Source organism: Mesoplodon mirus (genome assembly GCF_964341445.2).
Source record: "Mesoplodon mirus genome assembly, chromosome: 3".
In the NCBI taxonomy this organism is placed as follows: domain Eukaryota; kingdom Metazoa; phylum Chordata; class Mammalia; order Artiodactyla; family Ziphiidae; genus Mesoplodon; species Mesoplodon mirus.
In genome coordinates this window covers 148,173,994-148,195,213 of record NC_138978.1, presented here as the reverse complement: position 1 = coordinate 148,195,213, position 21,220 = coordinate 148,173,994, and the positions used below count along the sequence as shown (strand labels likewise).

At 47.7% G+C, this 21,220-nt stretch overlaps 1 protein-coding gene across 1 annotated transcript in view; it reads right to left on the bottom strand.

Annotated features, from left to right (window-relative positions):
• Window positions 1–21,220, bottom strand: part of PLXNA2 (plexin A2) — a 219,296-nt gene that overhangs the window by 11,423 nt on the left and 186,653 nt on the right. The window contains exons 15-26 of the mRNA XM_082613496.1: window positions 19,381–19,517; window positions 18,304–18,471; window positions 18,078–18,171; window positions 14,188–14,427; window positions 7,713–7,856; window positions 7,203–7,437; window positions 4,820–4,962; window positions 3,873–4,141; window positions 1,895–1,961; window positions 1,535–1,681; window positions 744–903; window positions 286–389 (exon numbers count right to left, since the gene is read on the bottom strand). Coding sequence (XP_082469622.1) covers window positions 286–389; window positions 744–903; window positions 1,535–1,681; window positions 1,895–1,961; window positions 3,873–4,141; window positions 4,820–4,962; window positions 7,203–7,437; window positions 7,713–7,856; window positions 14,188–14,427; window positions 18,078–18,171; window positions 18,304–18,471; window positions 19,381–19,517 — 1,908 coding nt within the window. The remainder of the gene's footprint in view (window positions 1–285; window positions 390–743; window positions 904–1,534; window positions 1,682–1,894; window positions 1,962–3,872; window positions 4,142–4,819; window positions 4,963–7,202; window positions 7,438–7,712; window positions 7,857–14,187; window positions 14,428–18,077; window positions 18,172–18,303; window positions 18,472–19,380; window positions 19,518–21,220) is intronic.

The window sequence follows — 21,220 nt, the reverse complement described above, 5'->3', positions numbered from 1 at the left end:
GCAGGCGAAGAGCTACACTGAGTACAGAATAGGAATGTCCAGCCCAACCCCACACCAGTTCAGTCAGTTTCTCAGGGTGAGTCTGGACATTTGTGTTTTCGACAGCTTCCCCCAGTTAATTCTAATCGGCAGCTGTGGCTGAGAATCACTGCTCTAGACTCAGGGAGGATGTGGAGAGGGGGGATAAGAGAACCCTTTTAGGGCTTTGAGGGCCTTAGAGCAAACCTTAGAAGGAGGGGGCATTCTGGGAGGGCAGGGGTCCCTGATGCAAAGCCCTGCCCTCACCTGATAGTGCATCAGTGTGTTGAGCCGCTTCCAGTCACCCTCGATCTTGGTGGTGATGTCCTCGTCCTGCAGCACGACCCGGGCAATCCGGCCTTGACGCCACTCTGGGTGGAGGGGTGGTGCAGGAGCAGTGTGAGGGGCGGGGGCCGGGACTGCCCAGTCGTGCCGTCCTCTAGGGGCCTGGCAACCCCGGCTCCCTCAAGCTGGTGCAATGACAGTGTTTCAGGCGTCTGGGGCTCCGGGGGGTCAATGCTGGCAAAAGCATGGGCCTCCCCAGAGGTGGCCACCTCTGAGCGGGCAGTGTTTCAGGCAAGCATTTCACCTGGCCCCTCACCTGGACGGGACCCAGTCATGCCCCGACGAGGGGCTGTCTGCGGGGCAGGGCTTCCCCCCACCACCCCCATAGCCCAAATGCCCTCTTGGAAGTTGCCCTCACACCTCAAGGCCAGGTTTCCTACCCAAGTCCATGTCAACAGCCCTCGGCCGCTGGGAGTAGGGCACGTTCTTGTAGACGGCATCGAGAATCTTCTCTTTGACCTGCGTGATGGTGTCACAGTTCAACACCTTCACTGGGATCTCCGGACTGTTCTCGTTGTCAGGGTTGACGCAGTTCAGGATCTACGGGTGGCGATAGAAGGGGGGCAGGATGCGAGTTGAAGGAGCCATTTGGGGGAGAGGGCGTGAGGCCCTGGAGCCTTCTCTTACCCAGGCTCCCCCTGCTCACAGGAGAAACAGGTGTCCCTCTGTCTGTGTCTCAGTTTCTCTCACCTTCCAGCCATCTGCCAATGGCAGCTTGAGTCCTTCTCCCCACCTCTCTTTCTCAGAGAACCAGGACTCTACTTTCTAGCCCGATGGCTTAGGGGAGGCTGTCATCCTGGGTGGAGACGTCCTGGGGGATTACGGGTGGCTCCAGGTGTTTCAAGGGCTGGCCTCCCACTTCCCCAAAGCCTCTATATTAGAAATCAGCAGACTTCTTCCCCGTAATGCTAATTTCCCCATAGCTAATGCTGAGTGATCTAGGGTAAATGCAGGCAATGCAAGCTCCTTAGGCCCACCCAATGAGATAGGGGAGGAGGGGCCCAGGCCTGTGTGTCCGCCCTTGGGACACTTGGCATGCCCCCTGGACTGGCCCCCAGGCCGGCCTCCCAGCCTCTATATTGACCCCTCAAACTGGCTTTGTGGTGAGAAGGCAGAGCACGGATCAGAGGCAGGAGGTCCGTGCTGTCCCCTGGGCTTCCTGCCTCCTCACCAGGGTCTTGTACTCGATCTGCTGCCGGATGAGCTTGTCCTCGCTCAGGGAGTAGCGGGCCTCGCCTGTGATGGCATCGATGGGGCCCTTCTCCATCTGCTGCTTGATGGCGCAGTACAGCATGAAGAGCGGCTCCCCCGCACACTCCTGTGGGCAGAGGCAGGGCGTGGGGGGTGGGGTACCAGCCTCCTTCCCTCCCTCTCCTAACCCTATTTCTAGGCCCGCTTGGCTTTGGGGCACCCAGCCAGGTAGGTTTCTGTTCCTAAGGGAGGTCCCCATGCAGCCCTGATGGCCAGGCTCAGAGGGGCAGCCCCCCATCTTGCTCTCAACTCCCAGTTCCTGTCTCACTCCCAGTCTCACCTTCAGGAACTTGTGCAGGAGGAAGGCAAACCAATTGGTCAGCATCTTCTCAGCCACGGACTCTGTCCTGGGGAGGCAGAAGGGATGAAGGCCCCCCTTTATGGAGGGGTCTAAGGGCGGGGGCGTGCCTAGCTTGCTGTGTGGACCAGGGCTCAAGAGAACAAGGGCATGAAAGAAGCCAGGGCTGGGGGCCAGGACACTGTGTCCTGTCCCAACTCTACCAGTAATGAGAAGTGAGACCTTGGGCTAGAAGCTTCTTTCTGGACCTCAATTTCCAGCAAAAATGGAGTGGTACTATGGGTCTGCAGACACAGGGACCAAGAATACCATCCTCTTACCCTGTTCCAGCCTCAGGGTGATGGAGTTTCTATGTCCCTTTGGGATTTCCTGCATGTCTGAATATTTGCATGTCCACAAGGTCCCTGGTACCTTCCCCTCCAAACAGAGTCAGACTGCCTGGGTTCAAATCCTGACTCTTCTGCGTACTGGCCTGTGTGATCTTGAGTAAGTCATTTCCTCTCTCTGGGTTCAGTTTCCCCATCTCTAAATGGGGATGATAATAATAATAATAATAACCATCATCATCATCATCATCATCTATCCTACAGGGTTTTTGTCAAGGTTGAATGAATTAATGTATGTAAAGTGCTAAGAATAGTGCATATACCTGCTCGCTGTCATCACTGCTGTCCTGCGGGGTCGTGGATCCCAGCCCCTCAGGTAAAGAGCAGTGTGTGCAAGTGTTTAGCTGACAGGGGATCTGCCTCTGTAAGCACTGCCCCTTTGCCCTGCCCCACCCCCCATCATCCCAGGCTGCAGATCTGGGGACCTGCGAAGGAACGAAGTGGCTGTGACAGACCCTCAGTGATGGGGATGCCGGAGGGGTATTTTAACTCGCTGCACGTGGTGCAAATTATACCCTCTGGTTGCCGTAAATCCCGGGCATTTGCCAGGGCTGCTCAGCAATGCGGGCCTGGGAGAGAGTGACAATGGCAGGAGAGATTGTGGCTTTCTCCCTGGCCCCTCGCAGCACCCTCTCCCTGTATTGTGCCTGAAATTAGCTCTAATTTAAATACAACAATTCTTAATGAGAGTTTCTAATGCTCAGATTGGCAGAATGGGGGCTCTGTACTCATAAAACAAAGCTATTCTTTCTCCCTCCTCACCCCACATGGGGTCTGGAAGCCTGAGACCTTGCAAGGAGAAGGCTGCCGAGAAGGCAGTGAAATGGAGGTGGCACATTCCAAGCCCTGCTGCCAGCTGAGCTCCAAAGCTGTGCTGGGGTCCCCAGGGCCCCCAGAGAGGGGGGGCTCGGGGATGGATGCCAAGGTCTCTGGCCCTCTTCCCTGCCAGGAAAATGGCAACCGAGGAGGGCGTGGTGGTGGATGCTGGTGATTCAGATCCAGGAAGCTGGGCACTGATGGGACAGGCCACACCGTATCTCCAGCCAGGTGCTGTCCAACAGAGCTCCTGCTATGATAGGAATGGCCTCTATCTGCGCGTCCAATATGGCGGCCACTGAGCACTTGGGACGCAGTTAGTGCAATGGAGGAACTGAATTTTACATTTTCTTTTTAATTAATGGTCACATGTGCTACTGTGTTGGACAGTGAAACTCAGGATGCATGGGGAGGGAGACTTCAAGACAGGTATTATTAGTGTCATTTTGTTCACGAGGAAACTAAACAGCGGAGAGGCCACATCACTGGCCCAAGATCACACGACTAGCAGGTAGCAGAGCTGGGGTTCAAGCTCAGATGCTCTGGGGTCTGTGCTCCTGCATCACGCTCAGCACCCACAGACATGGCACAGCCACCCGGAGTGAAGGAAGATGAGACTCTGCACTGGGAGCTGCGGGGACACAGGCCTTCCTGGGGAGGGGCGCCTTCTCGTGGGACCCACACTAACCAGCCCTGTCCCCACCCCCGCCCCGGACGTCCCTGTTCTGAGGCCTCCCCACCCCTGGCGCAGGTCAGACCTCCGGAGAAGCAGCTTGGGGTGGTTCTTGTTCTCCAGGTTCTTATCGATGAGGTCAGAGAGCAGCTGCTTGAGGACGTCGGTGGCGTACTCCAGGCGGCCCTGCAGGCCGGTCATGATGAGCGAGGCCACGTTGCCGCGGTCCCGCATGGAGAAGCTGCGCTGCAGCTCCAGGGTGCGGATGAAGGTCAGCAGGAACACCTTGTTGTTGATGAGCTGGGCAAAGAGCTTCAGGGCCTTCTCCACGTGCTGCTGCCCATTGCCCTGCACCTGGGACGGGTGTGATGGGCGTGGCCTCAGAGGACGAGCTTCCGGCTCTCCGGGAGGGTGTTAGCTGATGACGATGCCAGCTATAGGACCCTCTCCATGACGCCTGTAACCGCCCCACCCTCGGTGATGTAGGAATACCTGGTCTCTGAGGTCTGCAGTCTGCTCTGACTTCCCCCTGGGTTGAGAGGGTTGGGCTCCAGGTAGAGACCTCAGAAAGGATGCTATTCATCTGATTTTCCCAAGGATGCAACACAATAGGAGATACCACAGCAGACTAGCTTGGTTTACTAGTCTCCCCTTAATCTCCTCTGCCCTGATTTATTATCTTTAGTAAAACAAACTGAGAAATGAACAAACAAGCCTCACAGAATCATAGGTCTTTCCTTAAGCCAGCTTAAATCCATTCGGAAATGAGGCAGAATCTTAGTTAATTAATTCAGTCATTAATTAAAAATTACAAACAATCAGCCTTCCCCTGGAATCATCCCAAAGAGCCTGGGTGGCCCCCCTGGCTGTGATTTTCCTGGTTGGAAATATCCCCGTTGCGGTGATGCTTCTACAAGCTATTTCTCCTCCTCACTCCTGACCTTCTTCTGAGCACTGGGCCCCATTGGCATTTCCTAGGAAACCCAGGCCCCACGTCCCTGCTGGGCAGCTGGCGAGGGAGGCGGGTGTTACCTCCAGCTCACGCAGGACGGGATGGTCCTCAATGCCGGGGAACAGGACTCGCATAGCATAGGTCCGATAGTCCAGGTAGGGGATTCCTGAGCGGTCCAGGTCACTGGTCAGCTCGTTGATGTCTGTCTGGAGCTCGGCAAAAGCTATGAAAGTGCAGTGGAGACAGGGAAGCTCAGGAGGGGAACACAGGCCGGGGAGGGGAAAGGCGGGAGAAGTTTGTGGAGGAGGGAAGGTCCAGGTATAGAAACAGGGAGGGTTATAGGGATGCGTCTCCAGGGGCGGTGAGATATCTCCAGTCTGCCTTTCTTAGGTGGTGGGACTATGGGTGATTTTTATATTATTCCCTCCTCTATGCTTACCTATAATTTTGAATTTTCTTTCTATGTATTATATGTGTAGTTAAAACGAAGCACACGACTTGGGTCATGCAAGTGATACAGGTGCTAGAAGCAGGTGAGAGACAGTGGTCGAACAGATCAAACAAAGACCAGAATAGGTAGCTTTGCTCCCCTTTTCCAAGCAAGAGAATAAACCAAGATGCAAAAACCTTGGGGGAAAATGAAAATCAAAACCACCATGAGATACCACTTCATACCCATTAGGATGGCTATTATAAAAAAAGTGAAAACAACATGTGTTGGCTAGGATGTGGAAAAACTAGAACCCTCATATCTTTTTTTTTTCTTCCTTTTTTTTTTTTTTTTTTTGCGGTACGCGGGCCTCTCACCGCTGTGGCCTCTTCCCGTTGCGGAGCACAGGCTCCGGACGCACAGGCTCAGCGGCCATGGCTCACGGGCCCAGCCGCTCCGCGGCATGTGGGATCCTCCCAGACTGGGGCACGAACCCGCGTCCCCTGCATCGGCAGGCAGACTCTCAGCCACTGCGCCTCCAGGGAAGCCCAGAACCCTCATATCTTGCTGGAGGGAATGTAAATTGGTACAGCTGCTCTGGAAACCAATTTTGCGATTCCTCAAAAAATTAAACATAGAATTACCAAATGACCCAGCAATTCCTCTCCTACATATATACCCAAAAGAACTGAAAGCAGGGACTTGAACAGATACTTGTACCCTCACGTTCACAGCAGCATTATTCATGATACCAAAAGGTGGAAACAACCCAAATGTCTATTGACAGATAAATTGATAAGTAAAATGTGGTTTATATACCCAGTGGACTATTATTTAGCCTTAAAAGGGAATGAAGTTCTCTCAAATGCTACAACATGGATGAACCTTAAAGACATGATGCTAAGTGAAATAAACCAAACACAAAGGGACAAATACTGTGTGATGTCATTTATATGAGTTTCCTAGAGTAGTCAAATTCATAGAGACAGAAAGTGGGAGGGGAGGATGAGGGATTATTGTTTCATGAGTACAGAGTTTCAGTTGCGGAAAATGTGGAAGTTCTGGAGATGGATGGTGGTGATGGTCACACGGTATTGTGAATGTACTTAATGCCTCTGAACTGGAGGAGGGGAGAGCACTAGGGTGCAGAGATAAGAAAGTTAAAATGGTAAATTTTATGTTATATATATTTAACACTCACACTCACACACAGACGAAACTGAGAACACCACCAAATCCAGACTTAGGGAGCCCTGACCACCAGGCCCTTGGCCAAACAGGGGCTTCCCCTTGGTGGCAGTCCTGTCTCCTGACACCCCCCTTTCTCCTCCCCAGCCCTGGCACTGGGAGGAGCCTGGCCCACTGTGCCCCAGCCCAGCTCTTCCCTTTCATCTAGCAGAGGGCTTGTTCTGATCTTGAAGTTTGCAGCAAAAGGAGAAGTCTTTTGATTCCTAATTGAGATGTTTACCCAGGGAGTCTTCCAGGTCCTCAGCCCAAGGGGACACCAGGTAGCTGCGGTTGCTTGGGAGACAGAAGAAACACTGTCTCCACCACCACAGCCTGGGATGCCCTGCAAGTGGCCTTCAGAGGCTCAGCCTGCAGTGCTGGCTGAAGACACACCCTGAGGGAGGGGATGGGGTGGAAGGGAGGGCATGTGCTCTCACCTTTCCTGCTGCTCCAAGGCAGCCAGGCAAAAGGAACTGTCACTCCTACGTGGGGATCTAGAGACTGAGGCAACAGGACCCAGGAGGCTCTGACTGTGGGGAGACTGAGGTCCCGGGAAGGAGAGTAGGCTGGGCCAGACTGTGGGATGAGTCAGGGCACAGGGGGACAGAATACTGGGATCAGGTCTGGAGCTTTACTGTGGGCATTTTAAGGGCAAAGGAAGTTTAAGAGAAAATAGAGGTCAAAGTGGAGCAGGATGGCTTGTGGTAGAAGAGATGGGAGCAAAGATGAGAGCTGTTTTAGGGAGGGGGGGTAATAAGGCTGGTGAGGAAAGAGGGTCCCGGAAGTGAGGGAGTGCCTCCACTTACCTTCCTTACACTCCAGGGCCACACGGGACTCCAGGTTGTCCATCTGCATTTGGAGCCGCTTGAGAGTGAGGTCATTTTCTCGAGACTTGCGCTTGTAGGCGATGAGCACAATGATGACGATGATGAGCAGGAGGCTGCCGCCCGCCGCGATGCTGACGATGGCCGGCAGGGTCAGCAAGCTGTCTGAGATGACACTCACCGAGCCGGGCGAGAATACCATGCCACCCACGTGGACCTGCGCATGGCACACACACAGTCGCTGTAGAGCCCTGGCATCCAATCCTTCTCGATTCAGAAAGGGCATGAAAGACCACAACCACACAGTGCAGTCTGGATACAAAACGACTTCCTGCTTATCACCTGCCTTTCTTTTCTTGTGTTCTTAGCTCCTACCCATTTTAATATAGGACTTTGTGATGAGGAGATATGGAGGAGGTTGAAGACCCTTTCTTTATGACAGATTATACATGAAAGGTGAGGAGGGGAGGAATAAGAAGAGGGTTCACTCACCATGACCTTGTGCTGCCCGGTGAGGTTGGGAGGCTCGCAGAGCAGTTGCGTCTCAGACACAGTGACAGCGCATGGGGTCTCTCCAATCAGCACGGTGTAGTTGAGTTTGGCCCCTCCAGAAGCAGGAGGGCAGAGGTTTTTGCCCTGTAGGTAAGAGCAATCTTAATAGGAATAATTGACATGTGCACAGAAGTCAACTGGTTATTTAAAAAGAGATTAAGACCAGTCCCTCCCATCAGGAAACTTCCACAAGCCTCTTAGATAGCCTCATCCACCAGAGAGCAGACAGCAGAAGCAAGAAGAACAACAATCCTGCAGCCTGTGGAACAAAAACCACATTCACAGAAAAATAGACAAGATGAAAAGGCAGAGGCCTATGTACCAGATGAAGGAACAAGATAAAACCCCAGAAAAACAACTTAATTAAGTGGAAATAGGCAACCTTCCAGAAAAAGAATTCAGAATAATGATAGTGAAGATGATCCAGGACCTCGGAAAAAGAATGGAGGCAAAGATCGAGAAGATGCAAGAAATGTTTAACAAAGACCTAGAAGAAATAAAGAACAAACAAACAGAGATGAACAATACAATAACTGAAATGAAAACTACACTAGAAGGAATCAATAGCAGAATAACTGAGGCAGAAGAACGGATAAGTGACCTGGAAGACAGAATGGTGGAATTCACTGCTGTGGAACAATGAATGAAAAAGAAATGAAGAAGAATGAAAAGAATGAAGAATGAAAAGAAATGAAGACAGCCTAAGAGACCTCTGGGAAAACATTAAACGCAACAACATTCACATTATAAGGGTCCCAGAAGTAGAAGAGAGAGAGAAAGGACCCGAGAAAATATTTGAAGAGATTACAGTCAAGAACTTCCCTAACATGGGAAATGAAATAGCCACCCAAGTCCAGGAAGTGCAGAGTCCCATACAGGATAAACCCAAGGAGAAACATGCTGAGACACATAGTAATCAAATTGGCAAAAATTAAAGGCAAAGAAAAATTATTGAAAGCAGCAAGGGAAAAACGACAAATAACATACAAGGGAACTCCCATAAGGTTAACAGCTGATATCTCAGCAGAAACTCTACAAGCCAGAAGGGAGTGGCATGATAATACTTAGAGTGATGAAAGGGAAGAACCTACAACCAAGATTACTCTACCCAGCAAGGATCTCATTCAGATTCAATGGAGAAATCAAAAGCTTTACAATGAGCAAAAGCTAAGAGAATTCAGCACCACCTAACCAACAAATGCTAAAGGAACTTCTCTAACTGGGAAACACAAGAGAAGAAAAGGACCTACATAAACAAACCCAAAACAATTAAGAAAATGGTAATAGGAACATACATATCGATAAATACCTTAAACATGAATGGATTAAATGCTCCAACCAAAACACACAGGCTTGCTGAATGGATACAGAAACAAGACCCATATATATGCTGTTTACAAGAGACCCACTGCAGACCTAGGGACACATACAGACTGAAAGTGAGGGGATGGAAAAAGATATTCCATGCAAATGGAAATCAAAAGAAAGCTGGAGTAGCAATAATAATATCAGATAAAATAGACTTTTAAATAAAGAATGTTACAAATGACAAGGAAGGACACTACATAATGATCAAGGGATCAATCCAAGAAGAAGATATAACAATTATATATGCACCCAACATAAGAGCACCTCAATACATAAGGCAACTGCTAACAGCTCTAAAAGAGGAAATCGACAGTAACACAATAATAGTGGGGGACATTAACACCTCACGTACACCAATGGACAGATCATCCAGTCAGAAAATTAATAAGGAAACACAAGCTTTAAATGACACAATAGACCAGATAGATTTAATTGATATTTATAGGACATTCCATTCCAAAACAGCAGATTACACTTTCTTCTCAAGTGCGCACAGATCATTCTCCAGGATAGATCACATCTCGGATCACAAATCAAGCCTCAGTAAATTTAAGAAAATTGAAATCATGTCAACCATCTTTTCTGACAACAACACTATGAGATTAGAAATCAATTACAGGGAAAAAAACGTAAAATACACAAAAACACGGAGGCTAAACAATACGTTACTAAATTACCAAGAGATCACTGAAGAAATCAAAGAGGAAATCAAAAAATACCTAGAGACAAATGACAATGAAAACACGATGATCCAAAACCTATGGGCTGCAGCAAAAGCCGTTCTAAGAGGGAAGTTTATGGCTATACAAGCCCACCTCAAGAAACAAGAAAAATCTCAAATAAACAATCTAACATTACACCTAAAGGAACTAGAGAAAGAAGAACAAACAAAACCCAAAGTTAGCAGAAGGAAAGAAATCATCAAGATCAGAGCAGAAATAAATAGAAACAAAGAAAACAATAGCAAAGATCAATAAAAGTAAAATCTGGTTCTTTGAGAAGATAAAAAACATTGATAAACCATTAGCCAGACACATCAAGAAAAAGAGGGAGAGGACTCAAATCAATAAAATTAGAAATGAAAAAGAAGAAGTTACAACAGACACCACAGAAATACAAAGCATCCTGAGACTATCACAAGCAACCCTATGCCGATAAAACGGACAACCTGGAAGAAATGGACAAATTCTTAGAAAGGTATAACCTTCCAAGACTGAACCAGGAAGAAATAGAAAATATGAACAGACCAATCACAAGTAATGAAATTGAAACTCTGATTAAAAATTTTCCAACAAACAAAAGTCCAGGACCAGATGGCTTCACAGGTGAATTCTATCAAACATTTAGAGAAGAGCTAACACCCATCGTTCTCAAACTCTTCCAAAAAATTGCAGAGGAAGGAACACTCCCAAACTCATTCTATGAGGCCATCATCACCCTGAAACCATAACCAGACAAATATACTACAAAACAAAGAAAATTACAGACCAATATCACTGATAAATATAGATGCAAAAATCCTCAACAAAATACTAGCAAACAGAATCCAACAACACATTAAAAGGATCATAGACCATGATCAAGTGGGATTTATCCCAGAGATGCAAGGATTCTTCAATATACACAAATCAGTGAATGTGATACACCATATCAACAAATTGAAGAATAAAAACCATATGATCATCTCAAAAGATGCAGAAAAAGCTTTTGACAAAATTCAACACCCATTTATGATAAAAAACTCTCCAGAAAGTGGGCATAGAGGGAACCTACTTCAACATAATAAAGGCCATATACGACAAAGCCACAGCAAACATCATTCTCAATGGTGAAAAACTGAAAGCATTTCCTCTAAGATCAGGAACAAGACAAGGATGTCCACTCTCACCACTATTATTCAACATAGTTTTGGAAGTCCTAGCCACGGCAATCAGAGAAGAAAAAGAAATAAAAGGAATACAAATTGGAAAAGAAGAAGTAAAACTGTCACTGTTTGCATATGACATGATAATATACATAGAGAATCCTAAAGATGCCACCAGAAAACTACTAGACCTAGTCAATGAATTTGGTAATATTGCAGGATACAAAATTAATGCACAGAAATCTCTTGCATTCCTATACACTAATGATGAAAAATCTGAAAGAGAAATTAAGGAAAGTCTCCCATTTGCTATTGCAACAAAAAGAATAAAATAGCTAGGAATAAACCTACCTAGGAAGACAAAAGACCTGTATGCAGAAAAGTATAAGACACTGATGAAAGAAATTAAAGATGATATCAACAGATGGAGAGATATACCATGTTCTTGGATTGGACGAATCAATATTGTGAAAATGACTCTACTACCCAAAGCAATCTACAGATTCAATGCAATCCCTATCAAATTACCAATGGCATTTTTTACAGAAGTAGAACAAAATGTCTTAAAATTTGTATGGAGACACAGAAGACCCTGAATAGCCAAAGCAGTCTTGAGAGAAAAAAACGGAGCTGGAGGAATCAGACTCCCTGACTTCAGACTATACTACAAAGCTACAGTAATCAAGACAATATGGTACTGGCACAAAAACAGAAATATAGATCAATGGAACAGGATAGAAAGCCCAGAGATAAACCCACACACCTATGGTCTACTAATCTATGACAATGGAGGCAAGGATATACAATGGAGAAAAGACAGTCTCTTCAATAAGTGGTGCTGGGAAAACTGGACAGCTATATGTAAAAGAATGATATTAGAACACTCCCTAACACCATACACAAAAATAAACTCAAAATGGATTACACATCTAAATGTAAGTCTGGGCACTATAAAACTCTTAGAGGAAAACATAGGAAGAACACTCTTTGACATAAATCACAGCAAGATATTTTTTGATCCACCTCCTAGAGTAATGGAAATAAAAACAAAAATAAACAAATCGGACCTAATGAAACTTAGAAGCTTTTGCACAGCAAAGGAAACCATAAAGAAGATGGAAAGACAACCCTCAGAATGGGAGAAAATATTTGCAAATGAATCATCGGACAAAGGATTAATCTCCAAAATATATAAACAGCTCATGCAGCTCAATATTAAAAAAACAAACAACCCAATCCAAAAATGGGCAGAAGACCTAAACAGACATTTCTCCAAAGAAGACACATAGATGGCCAAGAAGCACATGAAAAGCTGCTCAACATCACTAATTATTAGAGAAATGCAAATGAAAGCTACAATGAGGTATCACTTCACACCAGTTAGAATGGGCAGCATCAGAAAATCTACAAACAACAAATGCTAGAGAGGGTGTGGAGAAAAGGGAACCCTCTTGCACTGTTGGTGGGAATGTAAATTGATACAGCCGCTATGGAGCACAGTATGGAGGTTCCTTAGATAACTAAAAATAGAATTACCATATGACCCAGCAATCCCACTAGTGGACATATACCCAGAGAAAACCATAGTTCAAAAAGACACATGCACCCCAATGTTCAATGAAGCACTATTTACTATAGCCAGGTCATGGAAGCAACCTAAATGCCCATCAACAGATGAATGGATAAAGAAGATGTGGCACATATATACAATGGAATATTACTCAGCCATAAAAAGGAACGAAATTGGGTCATTTGTAGAGACGTGGATGGATCTAGAGATTGTCATACAGAGTGAAGTAAGTCAGAAAGAGGAAAACAAATATTGTATATTAACGCATATATGTGGAACCTTGAAAGTGGTACAGATGAACCGGTTTGCCGAGCAGAAATTGAGACACAGAAGTAGAGAAAAAACAGATGGACACCAAGGGGGGAAAGTGGTGGGTGGTGGTGGTGGTGGTGTGCTGAATTGGGAGATTGGGATTGACATTTATTCACTGATGTGTATAAAATGGATGACTAATAAGAAAAAAAAATTTGATAGTGGAATGGACTTGGAATCTTTGATCACCTAACATGGTTCCTTGAACTTTGTAGGTGTCTAAAATAATATTCAATAATTCTTTGCCAGCTGTTGATCTTAATGAACTAAATAAGGCTTTTGTCTTAGCTTTCTTAATAAGTTATAACACAGAGAAAAGTGCATAAGTCATAAGTTTAACTATAAACTTATGACTTATTTGAGTTATCTGAACTCCCACTAGTATTACCACTACTCAAATCAAGAAACAGAATTTTCCCAGGACCTCGGAAGCCTTCCTTATACCATTTCCTCATCATGACCCCTGCTTTCGGCCCCCAAAGTAACCATTATCTTCACCATAAATTTGTTTTGCCCAGTTTTGAATTTTTTAAAAAGAAACCATACAATGTATATCATTTTATGTCTGCATTGTTTTGCTGAATATTGCTTATGAGTTTTATTTCTGTTGTTGCAAAGCTCACTTATTTTTATTGTCTTCTATATTTTACTATATAAATGCAAAATATATTCTAATGTTGATGAACAAAATAAATAAATAAATAAATAAATAAATAAAAATAAAAAGAGATTAAAGAGGCGGGTTAAGGGCAGGAATGCAAAAACCATTGAGTGACTCCATGGTAAGTTTTTGGATAGGACTTCTAACAGCCACAATTTAGACAGAAAAAGAGAAAACAAAGGAAGAGAGAATGAAAGGGAGAAAGAGAGTGGTAAAGAGAAAGGAAGGGGAGACCAAACAGTAAACAAGTGAAAGTTTGGGGGAGGATGCAGGGGATACAAGTGAAAGTGGTGGAGTAAAACACACACCTGGAAGGATGGTACCAGGGGACCGTGACCTCTTCACATTTGAGGGCAGTTACTGCGGTCACGGATGGGGTCAATAAAGGACATCGTTGTTTCCAGTGCACTGCAGGACTTTTAGGTCCCAAAGCTCACAAGGACACACAGAAATACTCTACGGTGTTCCTTGAGAATCCCAAGTGCAAGATACGTCACTCAATGGGTCGATATCTATAACCAAGCTCCCTTCACAGGGAGATGACAGCCATGTGAGCCCGTGTGCATCGAAGGGAGGCCAGGCCAGGAGAGGGGTGCTCCAGCCACCCCTGCGCGTGGCAGGCAGCCACCCACCCTCCTACCTTCAGAATGATGGGGGATCCTGGCTTTTGATCCAAGACCCCAGTGGGGCTGAGCAGTTCAAAGGTCGGGTTGGGGTAGTAGATGAACTTGGTGTCGTTGTAAATCAGCAAGGACTGGACATTGTTAAAGACGAATCCAAACTCGTCCGGCCGTTCCACGGTGTCCAGGCCGGGCCGGTAGTCCGTGGTCAGGGAGGGTGCCAGGCAGGTCAGGGTGGTGGTGTTCACAACTTTGCACACCTAAAGGGCCCAAGAGCACGGCGTTCAAACACCCAGCAGGTGATGGTGGGGGTCACACTGCTGCCCTCCCACCCTTTGCTTATTTTGGCCGATCTCCAGTGGGCTATTTGCTTGAGGAAAAGGGCTGTGAAATTGTTTTTTTTTTTTTTTCTTTTTTGGCAGGGAGGGGTGTGTTTTAACTTCATTTATTCATTCACCGACACTGTGCCAGGAATGGTGCCAGTAGTTGGGCCATCCGTGAAACAGTCACAGTCTACGGGGGAGACAAATGATTCGACAAGCATTTCAGTGCAGTCCTGGCAGAGGGCCTGGAGCACAGGAGGAGCACCAGTACCGTTAAATGCATGGATGGAGGTGAGAAACATCTGGGTGGGGAAGTACCAGGCACTCTGCGGGTGTCCGTGTGTGTGCACAAGCCTGTGTTTGTGCGTGAGCGTGCATGGCCTAAGGCAGGGTGAGGGTGGCTCATGGGAGCTTTCCTTGAAGAGATGAATGAAATTTAACCTGAAGAATGTGTAGGACTTATCCAGACAGGGGGGATGGTAAGGGAGCAAGTCCCTGACAGAGAGAACAGCAGCAAAGGTCTGGGGATGAGGGAGCATGGATGTTTGCGGAAAAAGTAGAACAGAAGCAGTCTCCCACGCGCGCACGCGCATGTATGTGTGTGTGTGATAGAAAGAAGGAAGTTGTGTGAGATGAGCACATAGTAGGTGTTCAGTTAACGTTTATTGAAAACACTGATGGATGAAAAGCATCCTTCACCTCCTTAAATGTTCTAGTCAGGATCTCTCTCTTCTCCAACCGAGTGCCCCCTAACTCTCCATGGGGGGTATAACCTTGGTATTGACACTGAGTTCATAATGTCCTTTCTTCCTTGGTGGACCCTCATCTCCCAAATAACATCCTAGCATGTGTTGTGCCATTCTCTCCTCTGGTGGTTTAGTTTGAGGGCATCCCAAGGCAGCAGCCAGATTGAAGAAAGTGCTCTAGGACCCACGTGTGGTCTGGGAAGAAAACCTGGACCCCTCCCCACCTCCTCCTGTCTCATGCTGCGCGGCTCAGTTTTGGCTCTGGGAGTCACGGTGTCCCAGCAACAGCCAAGGGCATCTGTGAGAACCCTGCTCAAGTACACGCTGTCCTGGCAGGTCCACACATGTTGCGTGTCTGGCCAACACACACGTACCCAGGCTTCATGTTCGGAAAACAAGACCGTGTGTGAAATTGCAAAAAAAGCTGACGCTTGCATAGAAATTATGTCAGAACTCCAAGTCTTAACCCTCCCTTTCCAGAGGGAGTTGAAGAGTTTAAACCAACAGCTCGCTGACGTGTTGGAGGTCAGTACCCATCCCAGCCCTTTTCACCTCACCCTTCAGTAGCCCCTTGTGAACCTAACGTCCCTTTCACGTTCCAGCTGGGGACACCCTGGCATGAGGAAAATGGTGGTGCGGTCAAACAGGTAGAGTTGAGCTGGGAGTCCCCTCCCTGGGCTCTGCAGGGCAGACCCCCAGCCCAAGAACCGCTTCTCTGCACCCCCCCCATCTTCCTTCCTGCTCACTCCAGTGCCCCTGGATGGGACTCCTCTGTGAATGAGCAAATCACCCCCAGACAAATGGCCTCCGTTTGCTCTCTGCCTAGTGCTGCATCGGCACTTTGCCAAACATTCCTTTGGGTTTTGCGGCCTTCACTTTGGCCCTTCTCACTGGGGCTGCTTCCAAACCCAAAGGTAGTGGGTAGCCCCCGGGGACTGAGGATGACGTGGAGCCCAGGTAGGGCTTCAGGGGCAACATGGCTCTTTCTCACCACTCCAGAAAGAGAGGGCATCGGGCGGAGTTTACGGGCTTCCCATGCTGGGGCCCGGCTTGGTGGAAACCTGCACACCCAGGCCTTTCCTCCAGGCTGCCTGCCAGCCTGCAGACTCCAGGCAGGTCCCTGTTGGAGCTCAGGGCCCCCAAAGCTCGAGAGGCAGGAGCTGTCTCTTAACTCCTTGAAGCACTGAGGTCCTGGTGGGTGGGCTGGGAGAACTGCTGGGGAGATTCCTGCCTGGGGCTGCCAACGTGTCCTGGCGGGCGCACAGGACGCCCGGGACCCAAGCCTTCTCAGAAGGCTGCCAGGTGTGGGGAGGCCTGCCCAGCCCAGTCTTCTCTTCAAATAGCTTCCCAGGGACGAATGCTGCAGCCTTTGGAGGTTAATCTTGTCAGTCATGCACTCATCCTCCAAAATTCCCTCTGTACTAGATTAACCATGTCTTTTATTTTCTGTGTTCTGAGGCTTTAACCTCTGGGGCCTTGCTGGTCCTGGAGGGCTGCCCCTCCCCAGGCTGGCCAACTCCTAGAGACAGCAAACAGATGGAGGCGGCCTGGGGACACTGAGCCTCTGTCTGGAAGTGGGGTGGGGGCACAGCTCTTTCACTCATGGATCAGGCTCTACGTTGGGATCTGGAGTTGCGTGCTCTTCTAGCCCAAAGAGCTGTGAATGCAATGGGTCACTGGAGGTGTGATACAGGTGTCTCCACGTCTCTGGCATGATGGAATGTCAAGCCCGCCATCATCTCACGTGGTCTAGTTAGAAAAGTCAGATGTTTGGGATCTAGCTTGGTCCTGCCACCAGCCACCTTCATGATTGGGGGCAAGTCATTACTCCTTCCTGGCCTTAGTTTTCTAAGCTATACCGTGAGAAGTTTGGACCAGATCATCCCTGAGACCTTTCCAGATCTAGCCTTCTGGCAGCCTGTCACTTTCTGTATTTCTCTGTTTCCTAGGGAAGCCTCAAGCATGCTGGGAACGTGTCAGGGATAAGAGGGTAGATCCAATACCATCCTGCCCAACTCCGTCTCCATCTCAGCCTCGTCAATCCCCAGAAGGTCAAAGCAGTAATTCATATGAAAAATAATGGCCATAATAGCATCTCCTGGATTATAATTTTGAATACAATAACGTTTCAGAAAATATTGACTGAAAAGAGTAAGATGGAGCCAGTAGAACGAACTAAAAAATTTATAACAACATAGCAGACATTCTGCTCTTATGACAGAGAACTTTTTTAACATCACAAAAATCCATAGTGGAAAAAAATTAAATTACATGGGTCTGCACAGAGGAATAAAGTGAAATGTTCAGCTTGATCATCTTAGTAACCAGGATGGAATTATCTGCATGCAGTGACTAACGTTTATCAGGTGCCAGCCTAGCTGCAGGTTACAAATCTGTGAAGCAAGTCTTATCATCAGCATTTCTAGCCAGGGAAGGGAGGATCAGAGACGTTAAATGACTTGATCTTGGTTGTAGAGCTAATAGATGGCGGTGTTTTGTTTCCAATTCACAGATGTCTGAATCTGGATCCAGAATTTCTTCCCCCTCTCACCCTACCTCTTATCAGATCTCAAAGTGAACATGGCAGAAAACTGGAGCCCTTTTGCACCATATCTTAAGCTCAGAAGCCAGTATGTTTATACACTCATGACATCACCTTCTGACAAGAAATGATTACACTGTAATTATAAAAATCATTGTGAGGCCCAGGTGTTTGGGGCCATGCTTCTGGACTCTTCTCTGGAGGTCGAATGTCCCAGTGCCTAACACAGACCTTATCATACTGCAAAACACAGACACAGCCGTGTTTCCTGCAGATCAGGGGGACCCATGGTTACTCACATTGACAGATTCTTTGCCATTAAACTTGACTCGGATCCTTGGCTCCTGAATGACATCCAGGTTGAAGCCTGTGACGGTCAGGGGTGTGTGGCCACTGGGAACAAGCAGAGTCTGGGTTAGGTGACAAACCCTCTCAAACGGCTCCCACGTGTCCCCCTAGGATCCTGACAGGAGCTGCGCTTTGGCAGAAGGGATTAGGGGTGTATCCCCGCCCACTCTGCCTCACCTGGCGATACTCCACTCAGGCTCAATGCGCTGCACCCGGGGGTCATCTATGTACTCGAACTGCAGGTTGTTGTCCACACGGGCTCGGTCGACACTCACAGAGACAGGGACGGGCCCCAGCCCATTGGACGACGGGGGTGAGACACACACGATCTCATTCATTGATCGCCTACGGGGAGACCGTAGGAGGGTTGTGAGCAAAGCCATGGGCAAGAGGGGCAGCCTCTGGCCTGAGAAGGGGTTTTCCCCGGTTGGGGGGTATGGCCCAGGAATGTTCTTCTGTCCTTTTATACTCTAGACTGGGGAACACCCCTTAGCAGTGTGTATCAGTGCTTCTTTTTACCTGAGATCCCACTCCAGTTGGATTAGGGAGGGAGCCAATTGGAGAAGGGGATTAGAGAAGGTGGGGCAGGGGCAGGGCTCCTTGGGCTTTGGGCGAATTCCTCTTTTCTGGACTTTTCTAGACCATGACTCTTTAGCCAGTGCTTAGTGTCTGGTCAGTCAGTTAATAAATTGAGCACCTACTATGCAGAGAAGCTAATATACAGTCCTTGCCCTCAGGCAGTTTATGGTCCAGGGAGGAGATTTACTGGGCAAGTTGGGTTCTCATCCAGGGATCCTTTCAGAATTCTCTCTAGGTTCTCTACATCCCCAGGGCTTCATCGGAATATCTGACAAATAGTAGGTATTCAATGTTTAGCACATAAGAAATGCCCTGAGGATGAGTCTGTGCTTGCAGAGGACAGAGGCCATGCAATCTCCATGTTTCTCAAGTCACCATGGTGGGAACATAATGAATGCTTGATCCTGGTGGTGACTGAGAGCTCCTGGGAACCTCCCTCATCAGCAGTTCTTATGGTCCTCACTTCTAAATATATGTATAAGTATTTAGCCCCTATGATACTCATGATACAAATTGACTAGTGGTATATATTTCTTACAGTGACTGGAATGGTGTTTGGGCCCAGGACATGACACATAACATGGAGATGATGGGGCAGGCACATATGTGAACACGCACAGGAACATGTGTGCACAGGCCTCACGTGTACAGTCTCCTAGGGAGAGCCCATCTCACCCATAGAACTCGCAGGTCTGGTTGCCCAGGTAAACGGCCACGCGGCTCCCAGCCCCGAGGTAATGGCCCGTGATGGTCACCATGGTGCCTCCGGACTCTGGCCCTCGGATGGGGTTGAGTGACAACACGGAAGGGTTCTTTGGGAGGAAGCAGAGAAATGATCACAGCTCAGGTTTTACCCAAAGGGAGAAACCCAGGCTAGACTTAAAGACAGAAGGAGGGACTGTGTCCACGCTCAGAGCAAACCATTTCTAATCGCAAACACTCTTTGCCTACCCTGGAGCTGAGACCCTTTCTAAGAAGAGGCTCCAGGCATATCCAGGGAAGGCAGAAGGGCCGTGTTTTGCCATTAATTAACTCCCCTGGGAGTCTTATGCTCATAACACTGTTGGGAAGGCAGAGATGACACAGACTAATCTATCAATTAGTTTGCAAATTGAGAACAATTTGAAAATGCTTCTCTATCTGGAGTGCATACTGATTTTTTTGGCACAAAATCGATAGGGCTGAATAAAGGATCCCTGCCTGGATTGGGCCACCAAGAGGATCCATTAATGGCCCAGGCTCGTGTCCTTCCGTTCCTCCCTAAGCAAGAGAAGGGCACAACAGGGTGCCTGGTGCAGAGACCTGTCAGTAAATGTTAGATGTGTCTTCCCTGACCTTCACCAGGAGGATGGCCCATCGTTGGCTGGGATTTTCTAGAAAGCTCACTAAATTGTAAAATTAAGCCTGAAGCCTAAAAGAAATGTCATCTGGCCTAAAATGCATCGGGAAGAAATTGCTCCTGCCTAGTGGGCAGCGGAGTGGGGTGGAAAGTGCATTTAACTGAGCACCTACACAGGCATGAACTCTAGTCTGCATTAGCCACTCACTAGTGATGATGGGCCCTGAAGCAAGTTTCTGGATCACTCTGGGCTTTTGTTCCCTCCTCTGTCAAGACAGGAGAGTGGGCTACATGATCTCTAAAGCCCTCCCAGCTCTGACACTCTACAGCTCTCTCCATCCAGTCTTTCTGGGTTTGCTTCTCACACAAGACCCTGTCTGTCCTGCACAGGAGATGGGGTAGGTGGGCTGCAGATATAGGCCATGGTACCCTCCCATCTGAGAGAAGACTGGTACAAGGAAAGGTGGAGATGCTGAGATAAGAAGGCAGAGACTGGAAAACCTAAAACAAGCAGCAAAGTGCTTTAGAGAGAAGAGAATTTTGTGGTCAAATAATTTTTCAATACTTTGAGCAAGGCTGGTTTGACCCCCTCTGCTGGTGTTAACACTTTTCAATGAAGAACTTGATGTGGCAATGTTGGCTAGGTGTCAGAAAAGGGACTTTGGAGCCCCAGAAGCAGGTTGTTCAGCATGAGAAAATAAAGCCTTTGTAATTCCACCATCTGTTGCTTGGGTGGGAAGAAGTGTTTCCAGGGCTGAGTGTGTGCATATGTGTGTGTAACCACACCAACACACAGAGCAGCTCACTCGTACATCCCACTCCCATGGTCCTGCACACAGACATGCGTTCCTGCAGGATTCCAAATGGCTCCTCTAAACTCCCACTTACAATATCCTTGGCAGAAAACAAAGCGTGTGGATAAATACAGACCTTTTTAATTAGGTCCCTCAGATGATCTGTCCTCATTAGGCTGGAATTAGACAGAGATATCACATTGGCGGGACAAAAGGCAGCCCCTCCTCACCCTGAGTCTAGGATCCACTGTCTAAGAAAGGCCTGATTTTGCTTATTTAGAACTCTGACCTGTGGCTCTCTGGGACGCCAAAGTCTCCAAAGTGTTGTTGGTCATGCACTTGACCCACCCAGACCCTTTTCTGGTCTCCTACTCCATCTGCG